General features: G+C 43.9%; 2 protein-coding genes across 3 annotated transcripts in view; both read right to left on the bottom strand.

Moving 5' to 3' along the window:
• Window positions 1-925: 925 nt before the first annotated feature.
• Window positions 926-13516, bottom strand: cdc42ep4a (CDC42 effector protein (Rho GTPase binding) 4a). Of its 2 annotated transcripts, none has more exons than XM_083977317.1 (2): window positions 13294-13516; window positions 926-4191 (listed from the first exon to the last, which is right to left on the bottom strand). In XM_083977317.1, the coding sequence occupies exon 2, from the start codon at window positions 4045-4047 to the stop codon at window positions 2977-2979; it is 1071 nt and encodes a 356-aa protein (XP_083833443.1). In that variant the 5' UTR covers window positions 4048-4191; window positions 13294-13516; the 3' UTR covers window positions 926-2976. The 2 variants fall into 2 exon arrangements, with proteins under 2 accessions (XP_083833443.1, XP_083833444.1); XM_083977318.1 differs by lacking the exon at window positions 13294-13516 and adding an exon at window positions 5227-6133.
• A 4392-nt stretch (window positions 13517-17908) lies between these two features.
• LOC310990316 (protein sidekick-2-like) overlaps window positions 17909-22737 on the bottom strand; it is a 39038-nt gene continuing 34209 nt past the window's right edge. The window contains exons 43-44 of the mRNA XM_083977653.1: window positions 20820-20949; window positions 17909-19374 (exon numbers count right to left, since the gene is read on the bottom strand). Coding sequence (XP_083833779.1) covers window positions 18964-19374; window positions 20820-20949 — 541 coding nt within the window. The 3' untranslated portion in view covers window positions 17909-18963. The remainder of the gene's footprint in view (window positions 19375-20819; window positions 20950-22737) is intronic.

The following is a 22737-nucleotide window of genomic DNA, read 5'->3' on the forward strand; positions in this document are numbered from 1 at the left end:
AGATTATCTGAGGAGAGTAATGACTTTATACAGAGAAAAGAGGGATCAATAGCACTGCTGGTTTGTATTGACCACAACAATCAATATAAATGGCCTGTTTCTACCACAAGTCTAAGAATAATGACTTTTCCGGGCCCTCCAGCAGATTGGACGCTGGTATAATGTGACTGTGAAAAACTGAAAGTGGAAGGAGATAAAGCATCCCCTAAAGTAGAGATGAAAGATTGAATCGAACATACAAAAAAAAGAGAAAAAGATACCAAAAGAAAGATGGAGCTGTGTTCTCAGCGTGCAGTTTGTTGTGTGGAGGGAGGCAGGGGCCAGACCTTGGACTGTCTGCAGAGAGAGTTAACAAAACAGAGTGCACTGAACTTTGACCGAAACCTGGAGAGGGGAGGTTCAGCCGTGTGTGAAGAGCCGAGGCGTGGTGTGTAAAAATCAGAAGCGACAGAACAATTCTGGGTTCATGATGATGAGTAGGGTCTCGTTCTTACTCGGTTGTCAGACTCATCCATCGTCCAATCAGGGGGGCAAATTACCTGAATGCTTAACCTTCCCTTCTAAATCCACCCATCCTTCACCCCCCTTCACATCTGTACTATTGAGAATATAGCTGCTCCATGGGGGGGTATCAAAAACAACAGCTTTGACAGTAAGCCTTACCTTCTGACACACACACACACATTTACCCATGAGTCATCACACCACTTCCAGCTTGTATAGTTAATACTTAAGAGACTCGTCCAACTAAAGGCCTCAATTGCTTCCTTCCTTCCTCTTCTGGGAGAAACAGAGAATAGTAACAGGAAAAGGAGAAGGCACTCAAGGAATTCCTTTGTTAATGCTGCTGATTGAGTAGCATTTCTGCTGCATTATCCTCTGATGAACTGGGACAAAAAAAGGCAATGAAATACACAGCAGTGAACATGTTCAGGCTTTCTTTTATTGAAAAATATAGGTTATTTTGGATAATACAGAAAAAAGGCTGTAACTATACAGTAAAAGAAGACAACGGTAAGGCATAATATACATCATATAGAACGACGCAACAAAGACGACTCCCCATTCGCACAAATCTAACCCTGGGAATTACCTGAATATATTATGTAGTGTCTGAATGATCGGAAATATAAATATCCAGTTATGCAAAGTCAGTCTTCCCCTCCCCACCCCCCACCGTCGCCGCATGATATGACATCATAAAACACTACTTATTTCCATTTGATTCTTTTTAACCTGCAAGCTGAACTCAATCTTCACTTAAATTCAACAGAGATTACAGAGAAAGGAAGTGACAGACAGATGTGGCAGGTTCTCCCCAAAAGTGAGCTTCATGACTGAAATCACCTTTTTTTTTTTTGGCTCAAGAAATTACATTTTGGCACATGTCAGTTTGAGTTAAGGCAGTGAAATCAATCAGCACAAGTGAGCCTCAATACTTCTGGTCACGGCTTTTAATGATGCAAGAGATACAGTCAAGCTGCAATGACTATGCAACTTGAATAAAAATAGCAATCTTTTACTAAACGTCCTTGCATCTATTTGCCGGATTCATCTTCTTATTATTTTCTTTCATCCACTCTTCAGATACACAATAACACAAATATAGCATTTTTTTTGTTCAAAAAGGATAAAAATGACAGGTAATGAACACCAAAACAGAAGTAGTGTGGTTTTATTGTGCCTGCTGGTGCACTCATTTTCAACCATACGTACCCTAAACCCTAAAGTAGTGGTGGAAACTGTTATATAGAAAAGGCAGTCCCTCAAAAATAAAGGATCAACATCTTTTACACAGTTTACCTCGCCACCACTGCAGTCGTGTGGACGTATGTGAAAGAAAAGGGAAGGAAGTGGTTATCAAAACTCTTTTCAGTTTCAAATTGCAATGACAGATTAGTAGAGGGAAGCTAGCCTGTTCATGTCAGTTCACGGAAATCCATTATAAGAGTTCCTTCCGTGTGAAAGAAAGAATCAGTTCACAGACGCGAGACAACAAACACAGTGTGCCGTCCCTCTCCAGTGTGCCACACAACACCCTTCACACCTCTAGCTTCCTGTATGTAGAATCGCCATGCTTTTACAGTCAATGCAGACCAGTGTATCTCCATTAGTTTTATAGCCCTGTTTTCTTTAAGCCTGTGTGGCACTCTCACAGTGAATTAAAAACAGAAGAGAATTTTGGTTTGGGCTTTGCGGTCCAGCTTTACAGCAGGAAATGGCAGCCTTTGCGTGGCGTCACACGGACCCTGAGTTTTACATAGTGGGAGAAAACTCTGACCATCTATGGCGCTTTATGGTACTTCAGTATGATATTTTTCATGAAAAAAGGGGAGGCTCAAGGCAGGACTTCACACTCCAGTGACAAAACACAGCCCCCTTTATTGTGACAAGATACCCACCAGTGATCCTGCTGTGGTGACAGAGACCCTCTGTTCAGCTCAGGCCTCATGATGTCCCACAGCCAGACGGAGAGAGCACAACAACAAGAGAGAGGCGAAGCAAATGAAAAAAGCACATGTGACACGTCAAGTGAGAAAAGAGAGGAGGAGAGAAGAGAGAGAGAGAGAGAGAGCGTGAACTGAGCTTTAGTTATGGAAAGTGTTTTTCCCTACAAAAAGTTCCTTTCTAACCCCGTCCTCCCCGCGTACTTCTGGAATGTTCCATATTCAAAAAGCGGCTGCTCTTCCATGTCTGCGCCCTCACTGTTCAAAAGGGAGAGACAGATTGACAGACAGACAAACAGAGACTGGAGGGTGAGGCTCTCTGACAGATGGAGTCACAGTCTCTTTGCAGACCTACAAAGTAAAAGTCCTCCGTCTTCTTCACAAACCCATTCCCACAGTACCCGACTACAGTGTCTTCAAGTGCAAATCCACACTGTCAAAGGACTTGCTTGTTTCACATAAACCCCTTCCAGAGCTCTGTCCTACTTTCTTTTCTTTTTTTCCCCCCTCTTTTGAAAGCTTTGGAATCTCATACACGTATCTCATCATCTTCATCCTCCAAGAAAGAGGAGAAGTTGCTCTCCTCCTCTGGCGGAGCACTGAAGGTGGCGCTGTCCGTGTCTCCTGCATAGGTCTGACTGTGCGGTTTCTCATCTAGGGCGGCAGAGCCGGAGCTGGACATGGAGCAGCTGTCTAGATGCTGCAAGTGTTTGGGTCGAGTCTCAGGAGTGTACTCTGGGGTGTATGGCCCGCCGTTCTCTGGCCCCAGATCAATAGAGCTAGCTGGGTGCATAGAGGGCTGTTGCTGCAGCTCCGCCTCCTCCTCCTCCCTTTCCCCTTCTTCTTCCTCCTCTGCCTCCATCTGCTCCTCTGTGTCCTCATCTTTTCCCTTCTCCACACTATCCTCGTCCTCACCGTGGGTGCTGAGGGGTGGCGAGGCACGGCCCTCGCTGCTCTTGCCCTCCTCGTAGCCGAGGTCGTCGTCCCCGTGTTCCATCACCCCCAGGATGTCACCCAGCATTGAGGGCCCCAGGTCGACATGGAAAGACATCACCGACACGGCGTGCTTCATTCCTCCTCCATAGTGGTGGGAGCTCTCCGGAAGCTCGGTCAGTTCACCGAAGCTTCGTTCCTCCAGCTCCAGGAAGTGAGGTGCTGCAGCTCCATCCACGTCCCCGTGCTGCTTGAAAGGACTTGAGGACAGACTCTTCGCCACCATACTGTCCTCTCTGTCCCCATCATTGAGAAACGGCAGAGACATGGCATTCTTCACATAGGTCGGTGACCCACCCGGGGCAGTCAGGGCGTTGTCCCTCTGTTCATCCACTCTGGTGACAGACTGGGAGCGCTTGCTGCTTCTGAAGGTACGAGACAGGAGGCCGGGTCGTGGAGAGCGGGGGAAGGATGTGGTTTCAGGGGGAGGCTCGCCTGAGCGCGTGCTGAGGAAGGAGGTGTCTCCGAAAGCATCACCGCTGCGACCTACGTGCATGGTGTGGCGGAAGTCGCCCAGTGGGGCACTGATCATCTCCCTGGTCAGGTCCATGCGTGACCTCCGTTTAGTCTGGGAAGATCCAGACACTAGCTGTTTCAAGATGGGCATGGTTGCGTTTTGGTTTTGTGTCCCACAAAGAGGTAGAGGAGATTCAGTCAGACGACGAAAAGAGCTTCCAGATCTTGAATTTGGCGTCTGCTAGATACCTTGGAATGAATACTGATGCTCTTTAAATCCAATTAGCCTGGAAACCTGAAAAAAAAAGAAATAAAAAGTTAATTACACACAGCATTTAGTATCATGCATCTGTGTTGACTCTTTAAAAATTGATTTAATAATAAATCTCATGGACATAAAACATAGTTCAGAAATACTTAAGTGAGCGTTAGGTCAGTGAGGTCAAGTGCACACCACTTGGTGTCGAAAGGCTTGAATCAACTGCAGCATAAAGCAAGGAAAACTGCAGAGCTTTCATATCCTGTTGTGTAGAATATTCTTATTCGCTCGTTTAAAGCCCGTCAAGTATATAAAAACACTGAGGAATTTCAAATCATCCACTAATTACAAGGGCTGAAGCTTTTAATTACGCAGCTCTGTAATGATAAGCAATAATGTTGAAACATCTTTGTGATGACCTCGGAGATGAGCTGGGGGAAGAAAAAAAAAAGAAAGTTGTGGAAACCACGGGATTCTGCTTTAAAAACAGCATTATAACTGAGAGCAAAAGGACACCAACCACACACACACTTGACACGATGTGGAGGGGGTGAGCTGTGGTTTGCCTGAGATTTTCTGATGCAAAGCTCAACTCTGACTGCGAGCACAGATTATCAGACCGAAAACTTATCTCCTGGTCACAGAAATGTAAATTGGAATTTCAACCGTAGAAATGCCAGAATAATACTGGAACTCTCTGGCCATCCTCTTCCTCAGTGTCGAAGCCCCCAGAGGCTTGTGACTGACAGCTGATCGAAAACACGTTTTTGCATTATTGAAAACGTGTAGCCCAGACACAGGAAGCAGCACTGTGGGCTGCCATCTTGCAACGGCTGCTTTCTTCTGATGCTCCACTGGAGGACTGGAGGAGCAGGGTGTCTCATTAGCCATCCATCCCCAACCCCATTATAAAATACACATGAAAAACAGAACACTACCATGGTGGTCTGCAAAAAAAAATTGAAGTGCGTGCAGTTTCTCTGAGACAGACATCAAAAACACATGCACCTCTGACTTGTGGGTGGAAACTCCGTGGTTTGCACGTTAGCAGGCCTGAAGAAAAACGCTTACCTTGCTGTCTCAACTGTGCGTCTCTTCGGCTTTGCGCTGTGCCTCTTTTCTGTTTACCCATCTTTACAGAGGGAGATCATCAAAACAGTCTGCGACTTAACCTTGACTTTGGGATTTCTTACAGGCAGAGGCTTGAAAAAGGCACTTAATTCAGAGCTTTTTTTTGGTGGAGGTGCCGTTGGGCAACTTCGGTTGTTTAATGTGGAAGGCTCTTTAGTGCATTGACCTCGTTCTTCTGTCTCCGCCCCACGTCTTTGCCAGCTGAGCCTCTATACTCCACTTCCTTTTAATGCCTTCACCTGCTTTGGTTTCCATAGAAACACCCTCCTGCAAGCAAGCAACAGTGTTTCCTGTTCAGGGGCCGCAGACGGCTTCAGGCTTCATGCAAGAATGCAACAAATGGCCTCCGTCTGTGTAAATCTACAGTTAGACAATGCCCCCATTTAATCTGGTGTCTGCTATGTTTTCACTCACTCACTCTGTCCACGTTGTAGTTTTTTGAAAAATGAAAAGTACTAACAACATTGAAATGTTCCAGTGCCTTAGAGCAGGAAGTAGAGCCATCTATAACAAGAGAAGCATATGTGTAAAACTGTAGCATTTCTGGCTGAGGCTGAAACGATGTGAACCACTTTCCATGAACTCCAAATGCTTTTGTGCCAAACCACACAAACAAGCCAACTTTTTTTTCGCAGAAACATGTTTATTATTGAAGCTGCGTGTTCTGATATGTGTTTTTTGGTGGTGGTGGTGGGGGGGCAATAAGAGGGAAATAATTCACACCCAGCCAAAAAACAAAGTTTTTTTTTCGTGAATAGTTGCTTCTGGGTGGCATAAACAGACCACAAAAAACAACCAGCAGATGAAACAAGGGCAGATGGTTAAAGCCCGCCTCCCACTCCTTTATCCCCCCCCCCCCCCCCCCCCCCCTCCCAAGGCCAGGATCAAGTTGAAAAGCTCAATGGTGCCTATTGGAGGGACATGGTTGCAGGAATTCATTTGCAGGCTCACAGGCCGACTGTTCTCCATCACCCGAATCTAAACCAGATCCCGGAAACTCTGCAGCACAGTTCCACAGTTACATTAAACCCGATTCACAGCCCAGCTGTATTTATAGCTATGTGTATCTTTGTGTGCGTGTGTGCATATGTGGTTGTACACGTGAATGAAAAAGTGGGAAAGGGCCTTAGAAGGCAGCAGTTAGCGTGGGAACTCTGGGGTCACAGTAGGGGGGGGATTGACTTTATAAACAGACTTTCACAACACTCTGGGTTTTGGCTGCTGGAGAAGCTGAATGTGGGACAGAAACAGACAGAACGGGCAAAACGAGGCACATCTGCACCATTTCAATATGACTGTGAAATCGGAAACCATTTACAAGCTTCTTAAAAACTAAGCACACACACACACACACACACACAGCACAGATCTCTGACCCACAGACTGTCAAAGCTCTCTCAGTGATATAGAGCTTGACTGACCGGTCTTCCTGTGGATGTGGCATTTCTCAGCTGCTAAGTAAAAAGCATCAGAGCATGAATGCATGCATACACGCACGCATGCACGCACACACACGCACGCACACACGTACCGAGATAAACTTGAGCACACTGGGACCATTTCCAAATTGTAGCTTTGGCTGCTCCACATCTCTCTACTTTTTGCATCTGTTTGTGTAAATGATATTCCACCCTGCTCCCCCCAAAAGCATATCTGCTGTGGGAATGAAATGCTAGCTCTGTTTATGGATCACATAACTCAATTATCAATTTAAATACCTAGGCTGAGTCTATGGAGGGTTCTAAATCTGCTTAAATATCATATGGTTATAGCCGCTATACTTTGTGGGAAGAAAATACACACCCAATTCTTCTGAGGGAAAAGCACAGAAATAACACAGGAAGGAAGCAAATAGAAAAAAGAATATCTGACTGAACAGTGAGAAGAAGAAAAAATGCAGTAATATAAATCAGACGATAACCTCAGTATTTTCACCTGGGAGGATTTGGCTTCTCAAAGGAAATGCTGCAGTCATTTCTCAACACTGTAGACAGATGCTACATCAGAGGAAGTGAACAAACAGTGGCTGCAAGCTTAAACTATGACTCAGAAATCACTAATATAATTAACATGCATCCATTATTGTTTTACAGCTCAGCGCACGCACACACACACAAATACACACACACACACAATCAGAAGACTATGAATTTACTTGCATAGTAAAAACTTCTGATCAACACCAGAGAGGAGTATTGACCTCTTAGATAATTTGTGGTTAGGACGGACGTAACTTTTCCCCTCTTGTCAATAGTCTCACACTATAGGCCTGTCAAAAGTAATACACAAGAGATCATTCACAGACACACACACCCATACACACACGCACACGTTCCTCTCAAACATGACTAATGGTCCATTTCCCTAATTGAGTATTGATGCACCTTCTTTGTGCTTAATTTGTCCAGAGTGTATTCCACTGTCTGGGACAGGCTGCTGCTGGTGGGGGCTGGCTGTCTGCCTCATTTGAAGCCATTGACCTGGATGGACAACTGAATGACCTGAGGGTGAAATGGCATTAGGGGATGGGAGGACTCATGCATCCAGACCTCTGTAAAAACAGGCGCTAAAAACTGCTGGTTTCCTCTCATCACAACAACTGAAAACTATTTGGAGGATCATGATCATACCTTTAGCAAACCCCGTTCCATTGCACCAGCAGCAAGAGGTATACCGCTGTTCAGTAATAGGAGAACACACACAGGCACAGACACACACGCACACTCGCACACATGTTCCAGTAATTAAGCAGACAAATGGCTCCTAGTAGATAGGTATCTGCCATGCAACTCAGTTAGCAGGCCTGAATATCCCATTTAGGAAGGAGCAGCCCTAGGACAAACAGTGGAAATCACATTATCTCTCAATCACACAGACAGGGAACAACATACATCAAGCTGATTCTGCCCTCTGAGATGAATGCAGCGATGAGAAAACACACTGATCTAATGAGAATTTACAAATAAAGCCCTTAAAAAGCTTATAAGAGCCAGATTTAGCCGTCGCTGGGATGCTCCATTCTCCAGCCCTCTGAATGAGCATACCATTTGCTCGTGGTGCAATGGATTCAGATGAAGTTGTTGACCTAAAGGGCATCTTGAGTGCCCTTCTGCCACACTACCCATTTGCCATGCCATTCTCCAACCATGCAATTCTGAACGCAGCCCCAGAGCCAATGGCTCATTTCGATCAAAGTGTAAATCCTCTGCAGTCCACAAAGCAAAGCAAATCCAAACTGTTGCTGTGAAATGTTCGAAATGATGGGGAAACATTGGGCATGGTCACAGATTCTGCCGACACTCGCCGGCCATCGCCTGCTCAGAGCAAACCTTGGCCTCTGAATGTTGGCTTGTGTTTCTGTGACTCTTTCTTTTTAATCACTTTGACAAGCAGAGCTGCAACAATCAGTTGACTGATAGAAATGTAACTTATGATCGGGTGATATCAAGCAAAATAATAAACAATTCCTTTTTCCAGTTAATTTAATACAAGTATCTGCTGCTTCTCTCTGTTTTATATAATTTTTAAAAAAGTATATTGTAGAAAATCTGACACATTTTCCTAAAAAGGCCAGAAAAATATATAGTTATAAGAAGAAGAAAAAACGCATGTGTCCATTTCTCAAATACATAAATAAAACATAAATCACATATCAGTGTTTTTACCTGGCAAGCTGGTGCCAGACGGCCTGTTAAGCTAATGTCACACTCAGCCCAGCAGGACATTTTGCTTGCTAAGGATCAAAGTACAACAGATTTTTTTAAGCTTTCCTGCTAATAAAAGTGCCTGTAGGTTTTGGAACTGGCACCACTGATATCGGCGAGTGCTAAATCTGTCGCTATCCTCAGATCTGTGAGTGGAATATTTGAGGTAAGCAGCTTTGACTGGAAGAACAAACTTACAAAACTCTGCAGTGTTCAAAAATAGCTCTCAGCAATGCATACACTGCTAAATGATTATACAACTAAAACCAGGCCATTAATGCAATATGTCATGAGTGTGGAGCAGTTAATGGAGAAATGCTTCAGACTGAAAGCATCATTATGATCATCAATAGGCGAACTGTAAAAAAAAAGTAGCTTTTAGTTACACAGGCAGGTCAGGCAAGCCAGTGAGAAGGAGGAGGAGTGATAGACAGATGATGACCAGGACAGAACAGAGCCCCACAACAGCCAATGACAGGGTTCCTGGCAGAGAACAGGCCTGCAGCGAGTCAGCTTGACGTGTACCAGCTGACCTCTGACACCCGAGAGGAGATGACTTGTCTCTTTTACATTTACAGCCAACACAGCCTCCAGACACGACACTCCATCTCTCCCTCTCCTTGCTGCTTTTATGAAGCCGACAGCTTTCATTACAGGCACCGACAGCGAAGGGCAAACAAGAATGCCATACTTAACTACGACGACGCGCTCAAGAATCGAAAATTACTATGTGGGCTCAACAAGACCGATAAACATTGTTTTCATGGATCTACAATGGCTTTTTCTACACAAACAATACAGCGACGTTCCTGCCCTGCTATCGCCTCTGATCTGAATTTTAAAAAAAATTACAAAGAGCGCTTTAGAAACTGCAGCCAGCATGGCTCGACGTCAGCATCATCTGTGCACTGGGCACCGCATCTAAATAAACATGGCAGGGGGAGGGGCGGAGGGGAGTTGGAGGGTCTCACCATCATTTGAGAGAATAAGCAGAGAGGAAAAAGTGACACTGCTGATATCAACCAGACAACGTGCCAGAAACAACCACTTAACATTATATTTGAATGTTTTCTGTAATGACACACGGCTTAAAAACCTCCCAGAGCTTTCTCATCCACATCCAGCTGGTCATCACGACAACTCAACAATGAGCTGCAGGTCATGAATAATTACCTTCTATCTCCACAAAGACATCTGGGCACTCTTTAAGTGGCACATGCATGCAAAAATATGACTAATTACAGCAAGATGAGTGAACAACATCAGCGACCCGAACGCGGCAATTAGCTTGGACTTCAGATGCACAGCCGCCGCCAATTCATGGAGAGACGTGGTGGTGTGTCCGGGGGTACGTCCACAGGAAGGGCAGGGAGAAAATGAGGCGGTAAATCCTCCCATCTCTCCGGAAATCTACTCTTCCTGCCCTTCCTGACCAGCCATAATGTAAACAAGGCTGTCCTACAGCATTGCTGTATTACTGATGGGCTAACCAAACAAACACAGCTCATATCTCCATCAACACTCAGTTTTTTAATAACCCGACATGGGTCCGGGGGGCCACTGCTGGGATTGTGTGTTCAACAACAGCACATGGAACAGCTCAGGATGAAGTTACTTAATTATTTTAGAGGCTAAACACAACCGGATATTCTCCATTGTGGGTGGCTGAGTCACAGCTGATGACAGCTCTGGCCTCAGGCCCAGATGTACCATCAACTCAGTCAGGACAGACCGACACATGCAGGCCGGGGCCAGGTGTCTCTTCAGAGCTGCAGAGAAGGAGCAGAAAAACACTCAGAGACCTGTGGCCCTCCATGGAAAGAATGCAGCGAAATTATGGGATCCAGAGAATCTCGCTTTAAAGTGCGAGAGTGCTGTAATTATAGAGTCAAAGGAGCATAAAAAAAGCAACAAAATGCACAGGTTGGAGAGAAGTCAAAGAAGCAGCTTCTGGAGGGCTCTTCATGTCAAAGACTTTACCTTTCAAACAACGCCAGAAACCACTCCACCTGTGCGTGTGTGGGAAATCTACTCCGCAAAGTGGCTATCTGTGTCACTCTTAAGTGGATGATGATTATGAACTTGTGCATGAGTTCTCTTTCAGAGATTAATATCCAGTTATTGGATGAATACACTTTAAAACAGCAAAGAATATCCAAGATGAAAATCGACGACCTCTGAAAGACTCTTTAAACGTCATTGTCTATACAGCTCTGTATGCTATTTACAACAGCTGACAAGGAAACAGGATGGAAAAAGAGAACGAATATTTCCTAGAACTTTTAGCACCAAGCCCAGCGTGTGATGTCACAATGCAGCCTGAATAAGAACAGAAAACAATGACTCCAAACAAAAGACACAGGAACAAACACAGCGTTCACACACTGACACATGAGACGCCCTTAGGGTTTTAATGACGGTACAACAACAAGGTCATAAAAAAAGGTAACTAGTTGTGGCAACTACGCCCATAAATCAAAATAAAGAGAAATAAATGAAGTTTTCAATGACTGCATAATATTTCTACTTGCGCATAATTTGAGGCCTGTGGTTTAGAGACTGAGGCAGATGACAACAACCCAGCCTGTTAGTTAAAGTGTCCATCATTCAAACAAACTGTCACGTTGTCTATAATAATCCAGCAGTTCACTATCACCACACTAAGGCATCCCAGCAGGAAAAAAAAAAGCAGTTTATATTGGTATTTCCTGGAATGTGGAGGGGCTGGACAGGACACACACATTGCCTCAAATGAGCACACAAACTGCAGACATGTTCAAACATGGGTGCAGGACTATACGCTCGCCAGCCACAAGGAACACACACAAAAAAAAGTTGCACTTCAGCACCACCACAAAAAAACACTTGGAGACTGTGGAGCGTCCTCAAAATGAAAGTAAGGTGCACAAACTTGTTCCAACTCTGGTAAACTAAAATTCTGAGCAGGTTGTGCTTCCTGGGCGTCCAGCCAGCACATGCTGTCTATACACTGCGCCGTGCCCAGTAACTCAGAGCTTGGCACAGTGTCCAACACCGCAGAGAGGATGAATAACTTTCACCTTCAGGCACAAACCATATGTCTCCTGCAGGCAATTAGACGCTTTGTAATTTAAGAAACAGAAGAAAGTCGAAGGAGCAGAACTTGTGTCGGCTGGTTAAAAATGTGTCGCCCTGCTCTGAGAGGCATTTCAGAGGCTCTTCTGTGAAAATGTAAACGGTCTAAGCCTGTGACACATAAATCTCAGCGATGGAGTTTGCTTGTTTGCTGTGTCGTCAGCCTAAATCCATCACAGAACAAGCCTGCGTACTTTGGATAACAAAGGTCAAATGTCGTATTTAAACCACTGAAAACAAAGAAAGTCTCCCAAATTGCCTCCCAAGCAGAACCTTCTGATAACATTATCTCCTCAAACAATTGCTGAGGAGTTCTTATCAGTGTGGCAGTGATGGAGTGATGGCCTACAGACCTGAGGCTCATCACCTTATTATTCTAGTCAATGAGCTCATCAGATGCCATTGTGACACCCATGCCAAGCAAGCTGAACAGGACTGCCAAGCTAGCAGGCCCTGGGCATACGTGGGTAGTGAACTCGATAAATAATACAGGTGCATGTTGGGACAGAAAATATGTCTACATTTTTTTTTTTTAATCTCTATCTCTTGTTTAGTCACTTATCATGTGAAATCCGTGACAGGGTGCATCAGTTCTACTTCCTGTGTCCTGCTGACTCACTCTGGCGTAGGTTGACACATATTTCAAAAGATCAGAATTGCATTTAAAACGGGCATTTTCACATTTTCACCACATTCACTGAACATGTGAAATGAACACACCTTTGGCCTGGGTGAGGCCTAGGACAGAGCAGGCAGAGTAGGAGGAAAGTCATCAGTTTAGAATAAGACACACGTTGCATATTAGCTTCAAGGGGAATAAAAGATGACACCAATGCAATCATATCGTTTTAAAAGAAGCTGTAGGAAATATCACAGCATTTGGCTAAACAGAATTAAAATCCTTTAAAAAAAACGTTTCAAATAATCTTTTTTACTTCTTGTGTTTACCTCTGCCTGCTGATTCGATCATATTAGAATAAAGCTGTGATTCTGGGTGGGTCAATAGCACGAGAACAATAAGTAGCTGCCCACACGGCCTTGATGCACGGTGCGCTCCACTGAACCACTGAGTAAAGCTGCTCTGTTAAATATATAGACCTAATAAAGCTGTATATAATACAAACGTAAAGGCACGTCTGGTATAGTGAAGTTTAAGTGTAAGCACAGACATAAAAGCGCACGCACTTACCGAGCATCCCATTCATAAAAGCCGGCTGCAGCACCACTCAGGCCCCCAGCAGCTTGACAATGGGGGGTGCGTTCATGGAACAGAAGAAAAAAAGAAAAACGATGTGAAACGCTCGGATCGACACTCGCGACTCCAAACAACGCAGCCAGACGAAACGCGTCTCGTTATTCTCGTGTGGAAATAAAGAATCGTGGCTGTCACCGCATCCTCAGATGCTGCTGCTGCTGCTCTGAGGCGCAGTAACTCACTACAATGCCTCCCTGCCTCGGTAGTGCGCTCGAACACGCCTTCTTTACATGGCCCCTTAAAGACACAGGCTGCCAGCGTGCGGCCACTCATACTGGCTCCGGATCGCTTCATTCACTGCGGAGGGCGGGGCCAGCGTCACGTACACTAATGAGAGGAAACCAGGAAATTAAATCATCCTGAAAACGTCAACACCACCATTTCCAATAAAAAGGTGTAGCTATTAATAGATATAATATAAACACAAAGAGGCTTAAATATAAAACTGAATTCCATTATTCTGTCATTTATACATTCAGCATTTAATCCTGTGTTTATATTGTAAAATTCAGTGTCCTTTCTGTCTACCACAGAGAACAGACTACACGAGGTAATGAGGATAATAGGCAGCACCCAGTGACTGTGTCTTTTTGTGGAGACAAGATAATTTCCCTACACCTTTAACTCTCGGTGCTAGCAAAACCCTCCAAAATACTCACATACAATTAGGATGAAGCGAATTAGGATGTCGTCATTATACAGGAGCAGCTTATTTTCAGCAGGATTAAAAGTGAAAGTTTAAATTTAGCTCAAGAAGTTAATTGTCTGCTTTTGGCTTCCTGTCCTCTCTCCTTTCCTTCTTTTTTTTCAAAGTCACAACCTTCAAATTTTAGTCAAATTAAGGCCACTTCAAAGAATGATGTCCAAAAGCTTTTTCCCGCTGTCTGCAGTGAACTGAGGGTTTAATTGAGTGACCGAACCATTTGTTTGACCTTGTGTATTCCAAGCTGACCTGTTGCCCCCCTCCTGTCAGCGACTGGTCACTTGTACCTTTTGCAATGGAAATGAGTGGGAAGCAGCAGAGGATTGCCCCCAAGGCTGTGCGAACTCACCCTGAGCTCAAGAGAAAGGAATGTGTGAATTGGCTGATAATTATCAAAGGGCAGAAGTCTGTGTCCTTCAGTTCCTGCAGAGAATGACTATTCACTTTTGCCTGTTACAGACGATTAGTCCATGGTTACTGTAACTCTGCTTGAAAATCCCTGTTATTTCATAATGTAAGGAGCAGCATGTCCATCATACACATTCACAAGCTATTTCCTGCCTTTGGCTATGTTCCCAGTATAGTCTGTCCCACCAGCTGATGGGAGAACAGAGCTCTTTATGGGGAGAATTTGACTGCAGTGGCCTTTTGTCCAGCTTCAAGCTGCACTGAAATATGATGTTGTGCCCACGCCCTAAAACTATCAGTTTTACTACTCGTGACCTTTCTCCCGAAAATGACGTGGTCGTTGAAATCAGATTGAGACAGGAAATCTGAGTGCGCATTTCCAAACACTGCAATAACCTGATTACTGTAAAACCTGCATTCACATGGAGCTGATCAGATTGTTCTGCTGGCCCTGATCCTGCTCTGCTGGGAGAACACAACACTTTTCATACATTCAATGCCCATTGTGTTCCTTTATCACAAGAAAGCACCAAGAAAACGGTGCATCGCGTAAAAAGCTACACTTCTTTGCAAACAGAAAATCACTGTCAGCAGGGGTGCAAACTAACAAAATCCCAACTTCCTTTCATATAGAGTGGATGATTCCCCTTTAAGCCATGTAAAATCCTACTCGACTCATTATTTTCCCCCCTTGCTCACTGATGCTCAGTTATAGGTGCTGCTGCTGAAGCAATACCACAACAGCCTCCCGCTGGTTTAGCTTTGGCATGTTTGACAGCTCTGTTCAGTGGAGCATCAGAGCAGAGTGTGCACTTCTGTCTCAGCTTTGATTTGTCTCTCTACATATCTGAAGCTTTTCAAAAGTTCACTTTCCGTTGTGGCATTTTGGACATTCGGGGAAATCCCAAGCTCTCTGGCCTTTGATTCCTCCATCTGCTTACAGAACGGCTTAGAGGGTCAGATGTTGAGGTTTCTCCCAGATTGGACATGGGATCCCTCTAACCTTCCTGCAACTTTCACTTTGGACTTCTGGCAATGGTTTACAGTATTATACAGTAGTAGCAGTCTGTTGTTGTGTATCTCTTCAACATTGCTATGGTGCAAGCAGGTTCACAAGAGGCACTGTGTGATGTGACTATTTCTGCCTTTCTATCCTCAGTGCAGAGAGAAACCAAAATAAATTTGGAGACCTGCCCAAATGTGACTGGCATATTGTCAGCCTTCTGTTTTTGTTGTTTCACTGCAGAGGGTGAAGTTGGGTGTCACCGCTCTTCCTTTAAATAATTTACAGACAGAGACTGTGCCCTTTAACCTCTGAGCAAATTGGTCGCAGGTTTGTATTTTTGTGTCTAACAGCTTGTGTACCAGCAGCCATTCATTTTGTGTGAGGGGGACAAGCACTATAGCACAAGTCTAAACAGCCCTGATTGTTTGAATATACTCTCACTGCATTGTCCTGCAGAGGACAGTGGAGAAGCCTACTCCAGGGGTTTGAGAGCATGCTCACAAAACTAGGTCTAACTGACTGTTATGAAGACGCCTGAACCGACAGTGTGTATTGATAGGGTAAGCGATGCCACTGTGAATTATGTGAAAACAGACGTCACTGGCGTATAAACCAGAGTCTTTGTTCATCGAAACTTTCAAAAAGCCGTAACTTCAGATTTTCGATCCATACCACGCAGTGTGATTTTGTCCTAATTTCGTAGTCACCAGTCAAGATGACTTAACTGTGTTGCAAATGCACTCTGACGCTCTCTAACAAGCACAGTCAGAATTAGGACACATTCCGTATAAGTCGGTCCCATGAGGAGAGGGAGTGAACCAAAATGTAAAAATGTAACAGATTTCTTGATGTGAAGCCACGTCTCTCTCTCTCTCTATGTGTGTGTGTGTGTTTGTGGGAAAGTGTGTGAACAGAAGATTACTCTGTGTGCCTCCCTGCAGTGAATTGGCAGAAGGTGAAAATAGTCATGGTAGAGTTGAGTGTGAGGAATTACCATAATTTTGAGTTACAAAATAGAATAATTTAATATGTCACAAAGCAATATGTTATATTTAGTTTCTCAAACCGAGCTTTAGTTTCTTGTATTGTTAGCCTGTAAAGTGAACATGAGCTGCAGCATTTACAGACTTTATGTTGGGGAATACTGAGACTGAGATTTTCTGCATCATTGTAATGAGACTCAAAAAAAACTATGGCATTTGCCTAATGATGAATTATCCACACATAATATTCCAGACATTTAATAATTTTGTTTTTCATCTTTTGTTATGTTCATTTTTGACAAAGATGTTCTGACGCTAACTATCTGTACCCTTGACTTGACTTTTTTCTTTTTTTCCCCTTAAAACCTTGCAGCCTGATCCCTTTGTTTCTTTCCCCCCCTTTTTGCCATTCTTAAGATCAATGTTTTCCGGCCTGAAATAAGGAGATTACCCGGGCACACTCTCCGTTTCTCCCTCCTCCCCGCCAAGCTTTTCAGCATGCTTGCACCGGATCAGGTTCTTCTTCAAATTCTTCTCTGTAACTCATGCTCTTCTGCATCCCAATTATGTCTCTGTTGTGGCTGAGAGAATCAGGTCATTTCTGTGCAGTAGGATCGAGTGTCACCTTTAATCACTTTGTCTTCCAGACTGTGTAAAAGGGTCTACTTAGAACTGTCTGCGTAAAATAGTTGTGAGCAAGGTCAGAAATTCAAAGCTTGAACGGTCTTCTCACATGTCAAAACCTTATTTTCCAACATTTCTCAGCACTGTATCCTGTTATATGCTCAAATATCCAGACGAGGCATGAAGAAAAAGCCATTACAAAATAGAATATTTTATTTTAGAGAGCTACCATGAATAGGTCCATATTGTTTCCTTCATGATGTATACAGTTATGTTCACACTGGAAATTTGACAGATGATATTCGTGGACCAACTGTCTAAAGTTTATACACTATGGGTCCAACTCCAGCACAGCAATGTCCCATTCAAGAACCAGCATATTCATATGGTTGTAGGAACCATCTCCATCCTAACACATGTACACATGTGCACCGAGGGCATAAAACACATTGTCAGTCATCGACATCAACGCCATGTTACACTGTAACACGCTGAAGACAGATCATATCACAACACAGTCCTTGGTGATGCAATTCACGCACAACACGTGTTGTCGTCGTTGTCCATCCTTAAATAAAGCTTCTTTTTTTTTTTTTAAATAAACATAGTTACACAATTAAGCTGACCGCTTCTTCAGTATCATGAACAAACTCAGATTGTTAAATACATAAGAGCTCTTACTTTGAAGGTCTACTATCTGTGAGTGAGCAGTTTCAAACTGTCACAGAAACACTTTTGTTTTATTGTAAACGTTGCATCCAATTTCTCTTTCAAAATCAGAGCTTTGAGTTTGGTCACCAACGTCATGGTTTAGACCTGCATAGATCTACTTTGCTATGTCATTCAACCTTTGACTGATTTTTTTATTATTTTTTATGTCTTAGTAACTCGATCAAAGTGAGTTATTCTTGTACTTCACTGACAGCTATTAAAAGCAGTATGTCTGATGTGGTTGTGATCAGATATTATCATGTGAAGAAGAAGATTTGTGCTTTTGGTCCTCTGTCATATTCTGTGATCAACATAAAAGCAAACCAATGCACCGATGATGAACGTCGACTATGTTTGTGTATCTACTGACATGAGTACCAGCACACAATCAACACATTCCCCAGACTACTATAAAGGTGCCACAATGCTTTAATGTGATTCATAACATTGTCACTAGTGATGTTCTGAAAATGTTGAGCTTGAAGCTGATTGATATAAATATCTGGTAAACAATATAAGACAAGTACATATAGTAAACACACAATGCATTTCCAACAATGATTAGGCAAAGTGAGAAAGTCCAAGGCAGCCAATGGCCACTGTGACCATCAGTGTCTCTCTCCAAGTCAGAGTCTCTCACCATAAGTTTGTCCTTTCTTCAAACAATAATTTTCCATCAGAGTCGGTTTTTCCATTGTCCAGTCTCAGCAAGCCAAGTGGTCCATACTCTATATGGTTCCAAGGTGGTTGTTTTTCCATAAAGCTCTCATATTAAACAATAATACAGTGTTTTAAAACAAGGATTTCTTTTTTCAGAGCCTCAGGCTCTGTTTATCCCTTGTTTACATGGTTGAACCTTCAAATAAATTTATTTAAGCAACGCATAAAAACTCTCAAATGATTGTCTTTTCATGAAATACATATCACATGGACTAACCAACCATACGTGCTACATACAGTCATACACACACACTCTTCACAGAGGAGAAAGCGCTATTCAAGATGCCTGCAATGCTTAATATTGAGCAACAACTCTGTCCGTAAGACAGAGTCAAGGAAAAAAAACAAATCGAAAAAAAAAAAAGAGAGTGAAATACAAATAAACCAACAACAACAAAATCAAAGACTCGTCCTCAGGGTCCTGTTGTTATTGGAAGGAGAGCTGTGTGTCAAACAAAAGAGGAGAAGCCCGCGGTAGGTGCCTGAGCGGCACAGCCCAGACTGCTGGGGGGCCGGTAGAGGGTGCCGTGCTGGCTGGGGGGTTCGGAGGACAGCAGGGAGGGGGTGGGAGTCCGGCTTCCCTTGGGCCTAAACAGGGTGCCCTGGCCCTGGCACTGTGGCTGCGGGGACGGGGCGCTCTGGGGGAGGAGAGGGGGCAGTGGGGGCACGGGTGGGGGGTGTGGCCGCGACTCCTGCTCCACCAGGGGCTCGGGCTGCGAGTAGCCGTACGCTGGTGGACGAGAGACGCCCTTCTGCTGCCGCCGCCAGGAGTTGTAGTAGGTGGGGTCGCTGATGTAGTGGTTGACGAAGGAGTGGGTCTTCTGTCGGCTCTGATCCATCTCATATTCACTGTCGCTGCCCTGTGAGGCCGAGTGGAAAACAGCTATTTAAAACAACTTTACACATAGAAACCAGTGTATAGTGCAAAACAAAAGACTACAAATAGTGACAGCTACGTTAAATACTCACAAATCTATAACTCTATTGCAGCATCCTTACCGACTCACCACACAATACTGAGTCATAACACAGCAGGGGAATATCTACACAGAGACAACTGGAAATCTATTAATCCATGTGCAATTCTATGGGGCATATAATCACTTTTCTCGAGCGTCTTTCACAAATAGGAGCTCACCCATGGCTCTGTGCAGCACAGCTGTGATAACTGTACACAAGAGCGTCCTAGAATTGGACAGAGATAATGTTTACAGGATTAATTTGTTTTTTCGTCGTAATATGAAGCCGTTCGCCTTATAGTTACAGATAGTAACAAATGTTTGTGTGGGTGAATCCTGTCCCTGTTCCAGCACATTGTACAGGCCGAGAAACACAAACAGTTGGAAGAAAAGGAAAAAAAAGAGAGCAAATTACTCCCATAGAAAACACAGCACACTTGGCACATTTGTGTGCCTGACAAGTGTCTGCCCATATACCGCTCTATTGACACACTACGGCTTAACAGATGTTGAAGCACCATTTATTTGCACAAGTGGCACGTAAACAGTGGGTGGGCTGTGCGCAGGAAAAAGAATAACACCAGTTTGTGTCTCCCGGGAGCGTCGTGTTTGTTCAAACCGGATTGAACATTGTTTTGACTGCGCAGGTACCAGATAAATTGGCCGGTGAGACCTGGAGCAAGTGTGGGAAGACAGATGTTTAGAATTTGCTACAATCCAACCCCCCTCTGCCTTTTGTATCCATCATCCTTCATCACTTCTACCCTCCCTCTATATCTTCACTGAAACTCCCTATTCCATTTCCACACACACACACACACACACACTGAGCTTGTACAGATTATCATGTGACAAGATGAAACCCAGCAGGCCAGATTAACATGACATTTCCTGTTTGAGGAAAATTAATTAGTTGTGAAGATATTCCAAGACAAATGAGACATGAGAAGAGGCCCCATACTTTTCTTCCCATGGGAGAAATCAACACTAAAACTCAGATCCAAAGATGTCAGCCATGACTGGCCCGTGCTTCAATAAGAGAATAAGTTATTGCAGAATGACTTGCTGATTATCATTAATTCATCATTAGAAATACTACTACATAATTAGTCAGCTATCACATTTTTTTGTATCTAACAAAGAAGTAATTATGACAAGGAGAACAGAGGTTTCTCTCCCTGTGATAAAAGTAAAACAGAATGGAATATGAGTGTTTTTGAATCTTGAAAGCTTTCAATTATGCCCCAAAAAGACATTGTCATTTGTCAAATTCAACCAGCTGCATTTTACTTTGAAATTCAAGTTCATTGCGGGGACGTGGGCTGCGAGACAGAGACTCTGCTTACCTGAGAGTCAGAGATCTCAGAGGGTTTCTCAGTCAGACTGCTGCTCTCTGCAGGGATCAGGTCATTGTACTTGGTGCTGACATCCTCGTCCGAGTAGTGCAGACTGCCAGGACTAGGCCTTGGTGGAGACCTGGACAGATGGAGAAAAGGAGACGGTGATGTATTTATCTGCGTGTGAGTGATTGAAAGCTAAAGATAGAGCCAGAGAGAGAGATAAACACACACACAATGGTTATATAAGGGAAACGTTTCATTTGATCATCATCCTATCTCTCTTTGGGAATTTCTAGAGCTCCCTGTTTGCATTTGAGCAAACATTAAAAGCCCTGTCATCCCTGTGACTGACACCTTTCAGATGACTAATGAAAGCCGGCGAAGCAGCTCCAAAAAAAAATGAAGAAGCCTCATCATCCCACAGGGGGGTTGGGTATTCAGCGTGGCGAACAAGCAGAGATTCATCGCAGGCTCGTTGATGAAAATGATAGCTTAGTTCAGACAAGCAGAGGACAGGGTTATTTATGCGTTCCTGAAAGCCACTAATACACAAAGCAGGGGAGAGATTAGATTTGGTTTTATTCTTTCGCTATTTCCTACACATCTTTGCCAAATGTCTGTTGGGAGCATCGGCAGATGAGGGTGGGGGGGGGGGTAGAGTTCTGCATGAGTTCAACTCGCTCAGACCGTCATGAGATGCACAAACAGGATTCTGTATAAAAACATACGCGTATCTCCATGAAAGGATTCTGTGTGGTGATTAGAGCTGAATGAGTGTACAGATCGACTCAGTCATAGATTCAGACCTCCTGCCGAAAAGCTGTGGAACTAAGCACGGCCCTGAGCTCGGCAAAGTATTATAAAGTTCTTTTTATGAGTGCAGGTCAAGTAAATAGACCCCTAGCTTCTTTTGGCTCCAGTCATTAAGTCTGTAAAGTGAAGCAGAGAGAAAAAATCTGCAGGCAATTATTTCTTCTTCGTCTGCTGTAATGACTGCTGCTGTGTTCAAGGTCTGCTGAGATTGAATGGGATGGACTGAGGCCGGGCCGAAAAGTGGACCACTACCTTCACATCACTGAGCTACATCAGTCGACTCAGTATGCAACTCAGGCAAATGCAGCACTAAGAGAAGAGTTCGCTCAGTTGGATTCGGGGAGGAAAAAAAGAAAAAGAATTACATAAACTGGGAATGGCATGAAAGTAAATGTTTAAATGATCTGAAATGGAAAACGCTGTATGTGGGGGCAGAAAAGACAAGCATAAAACTCTGTGATGTCAAATGTAATACCAAACGCATAAAGCAGACAACCTTGACGACCTCTCAAGTAAAAATTAATATGTGCTGAGATATACGCAGGAGCTTAATCACTGGGAGTGCCAAGAACAGGAAGCTTAGAAGACACAACATGACAACGGCCATGAAAGGATTGACACAACAAAGAGGACATCTCTTTTTGGGTTAAAGGGGATGACATGAGGGGGTAGAGTGTGTGAGAAAAACACAACAACATCTACTTAGAATTCATACAAGGTTAAATCAGACATTAAAAAAAAAAAGGAAAGATGGGGCTATGTGAGTGCAGGGGAGCGGTGATGGAGCCTGCTACCTATACATACACACTCAATGTAGCCAGCGAGCTTTGAATTATTTAGAAGCGCCGTGTTTTTTTCTGTCTCTTTCTCTTCGCCTTATCTGTCTAATTCATCCCTCTCTCCCTCACCCTTTCAAATATCCCATAGGGAGTCCTCCCACTCTTCCTCCTTAGTCCACAGATCATTAGCAGAGAGTACGGAACCAGATTGGAGCCCTTCAAAGAGAGGGAGGATCTCAGGGCCCTTTGATCCTCTTCTCGGCCGCCTTGGTCAAGGAGAAAACAGCACAGATTCCCCTGCCCTTAATGCACCCCCTTCTAGCACATTCAGT

The sequence above is a fragment of the Trachurus trachurus genome (genome assembly GCF_905171665.1).
Source record: "Trachurus trachurus genome assembly, chromosome: 8".
Taxonomy (NCBI): Eukaryota; Metazoa; Chordata; class Actinopteri; order Carangiformes; family Carangidae; genus Trachurus; species Trachurus trachurus.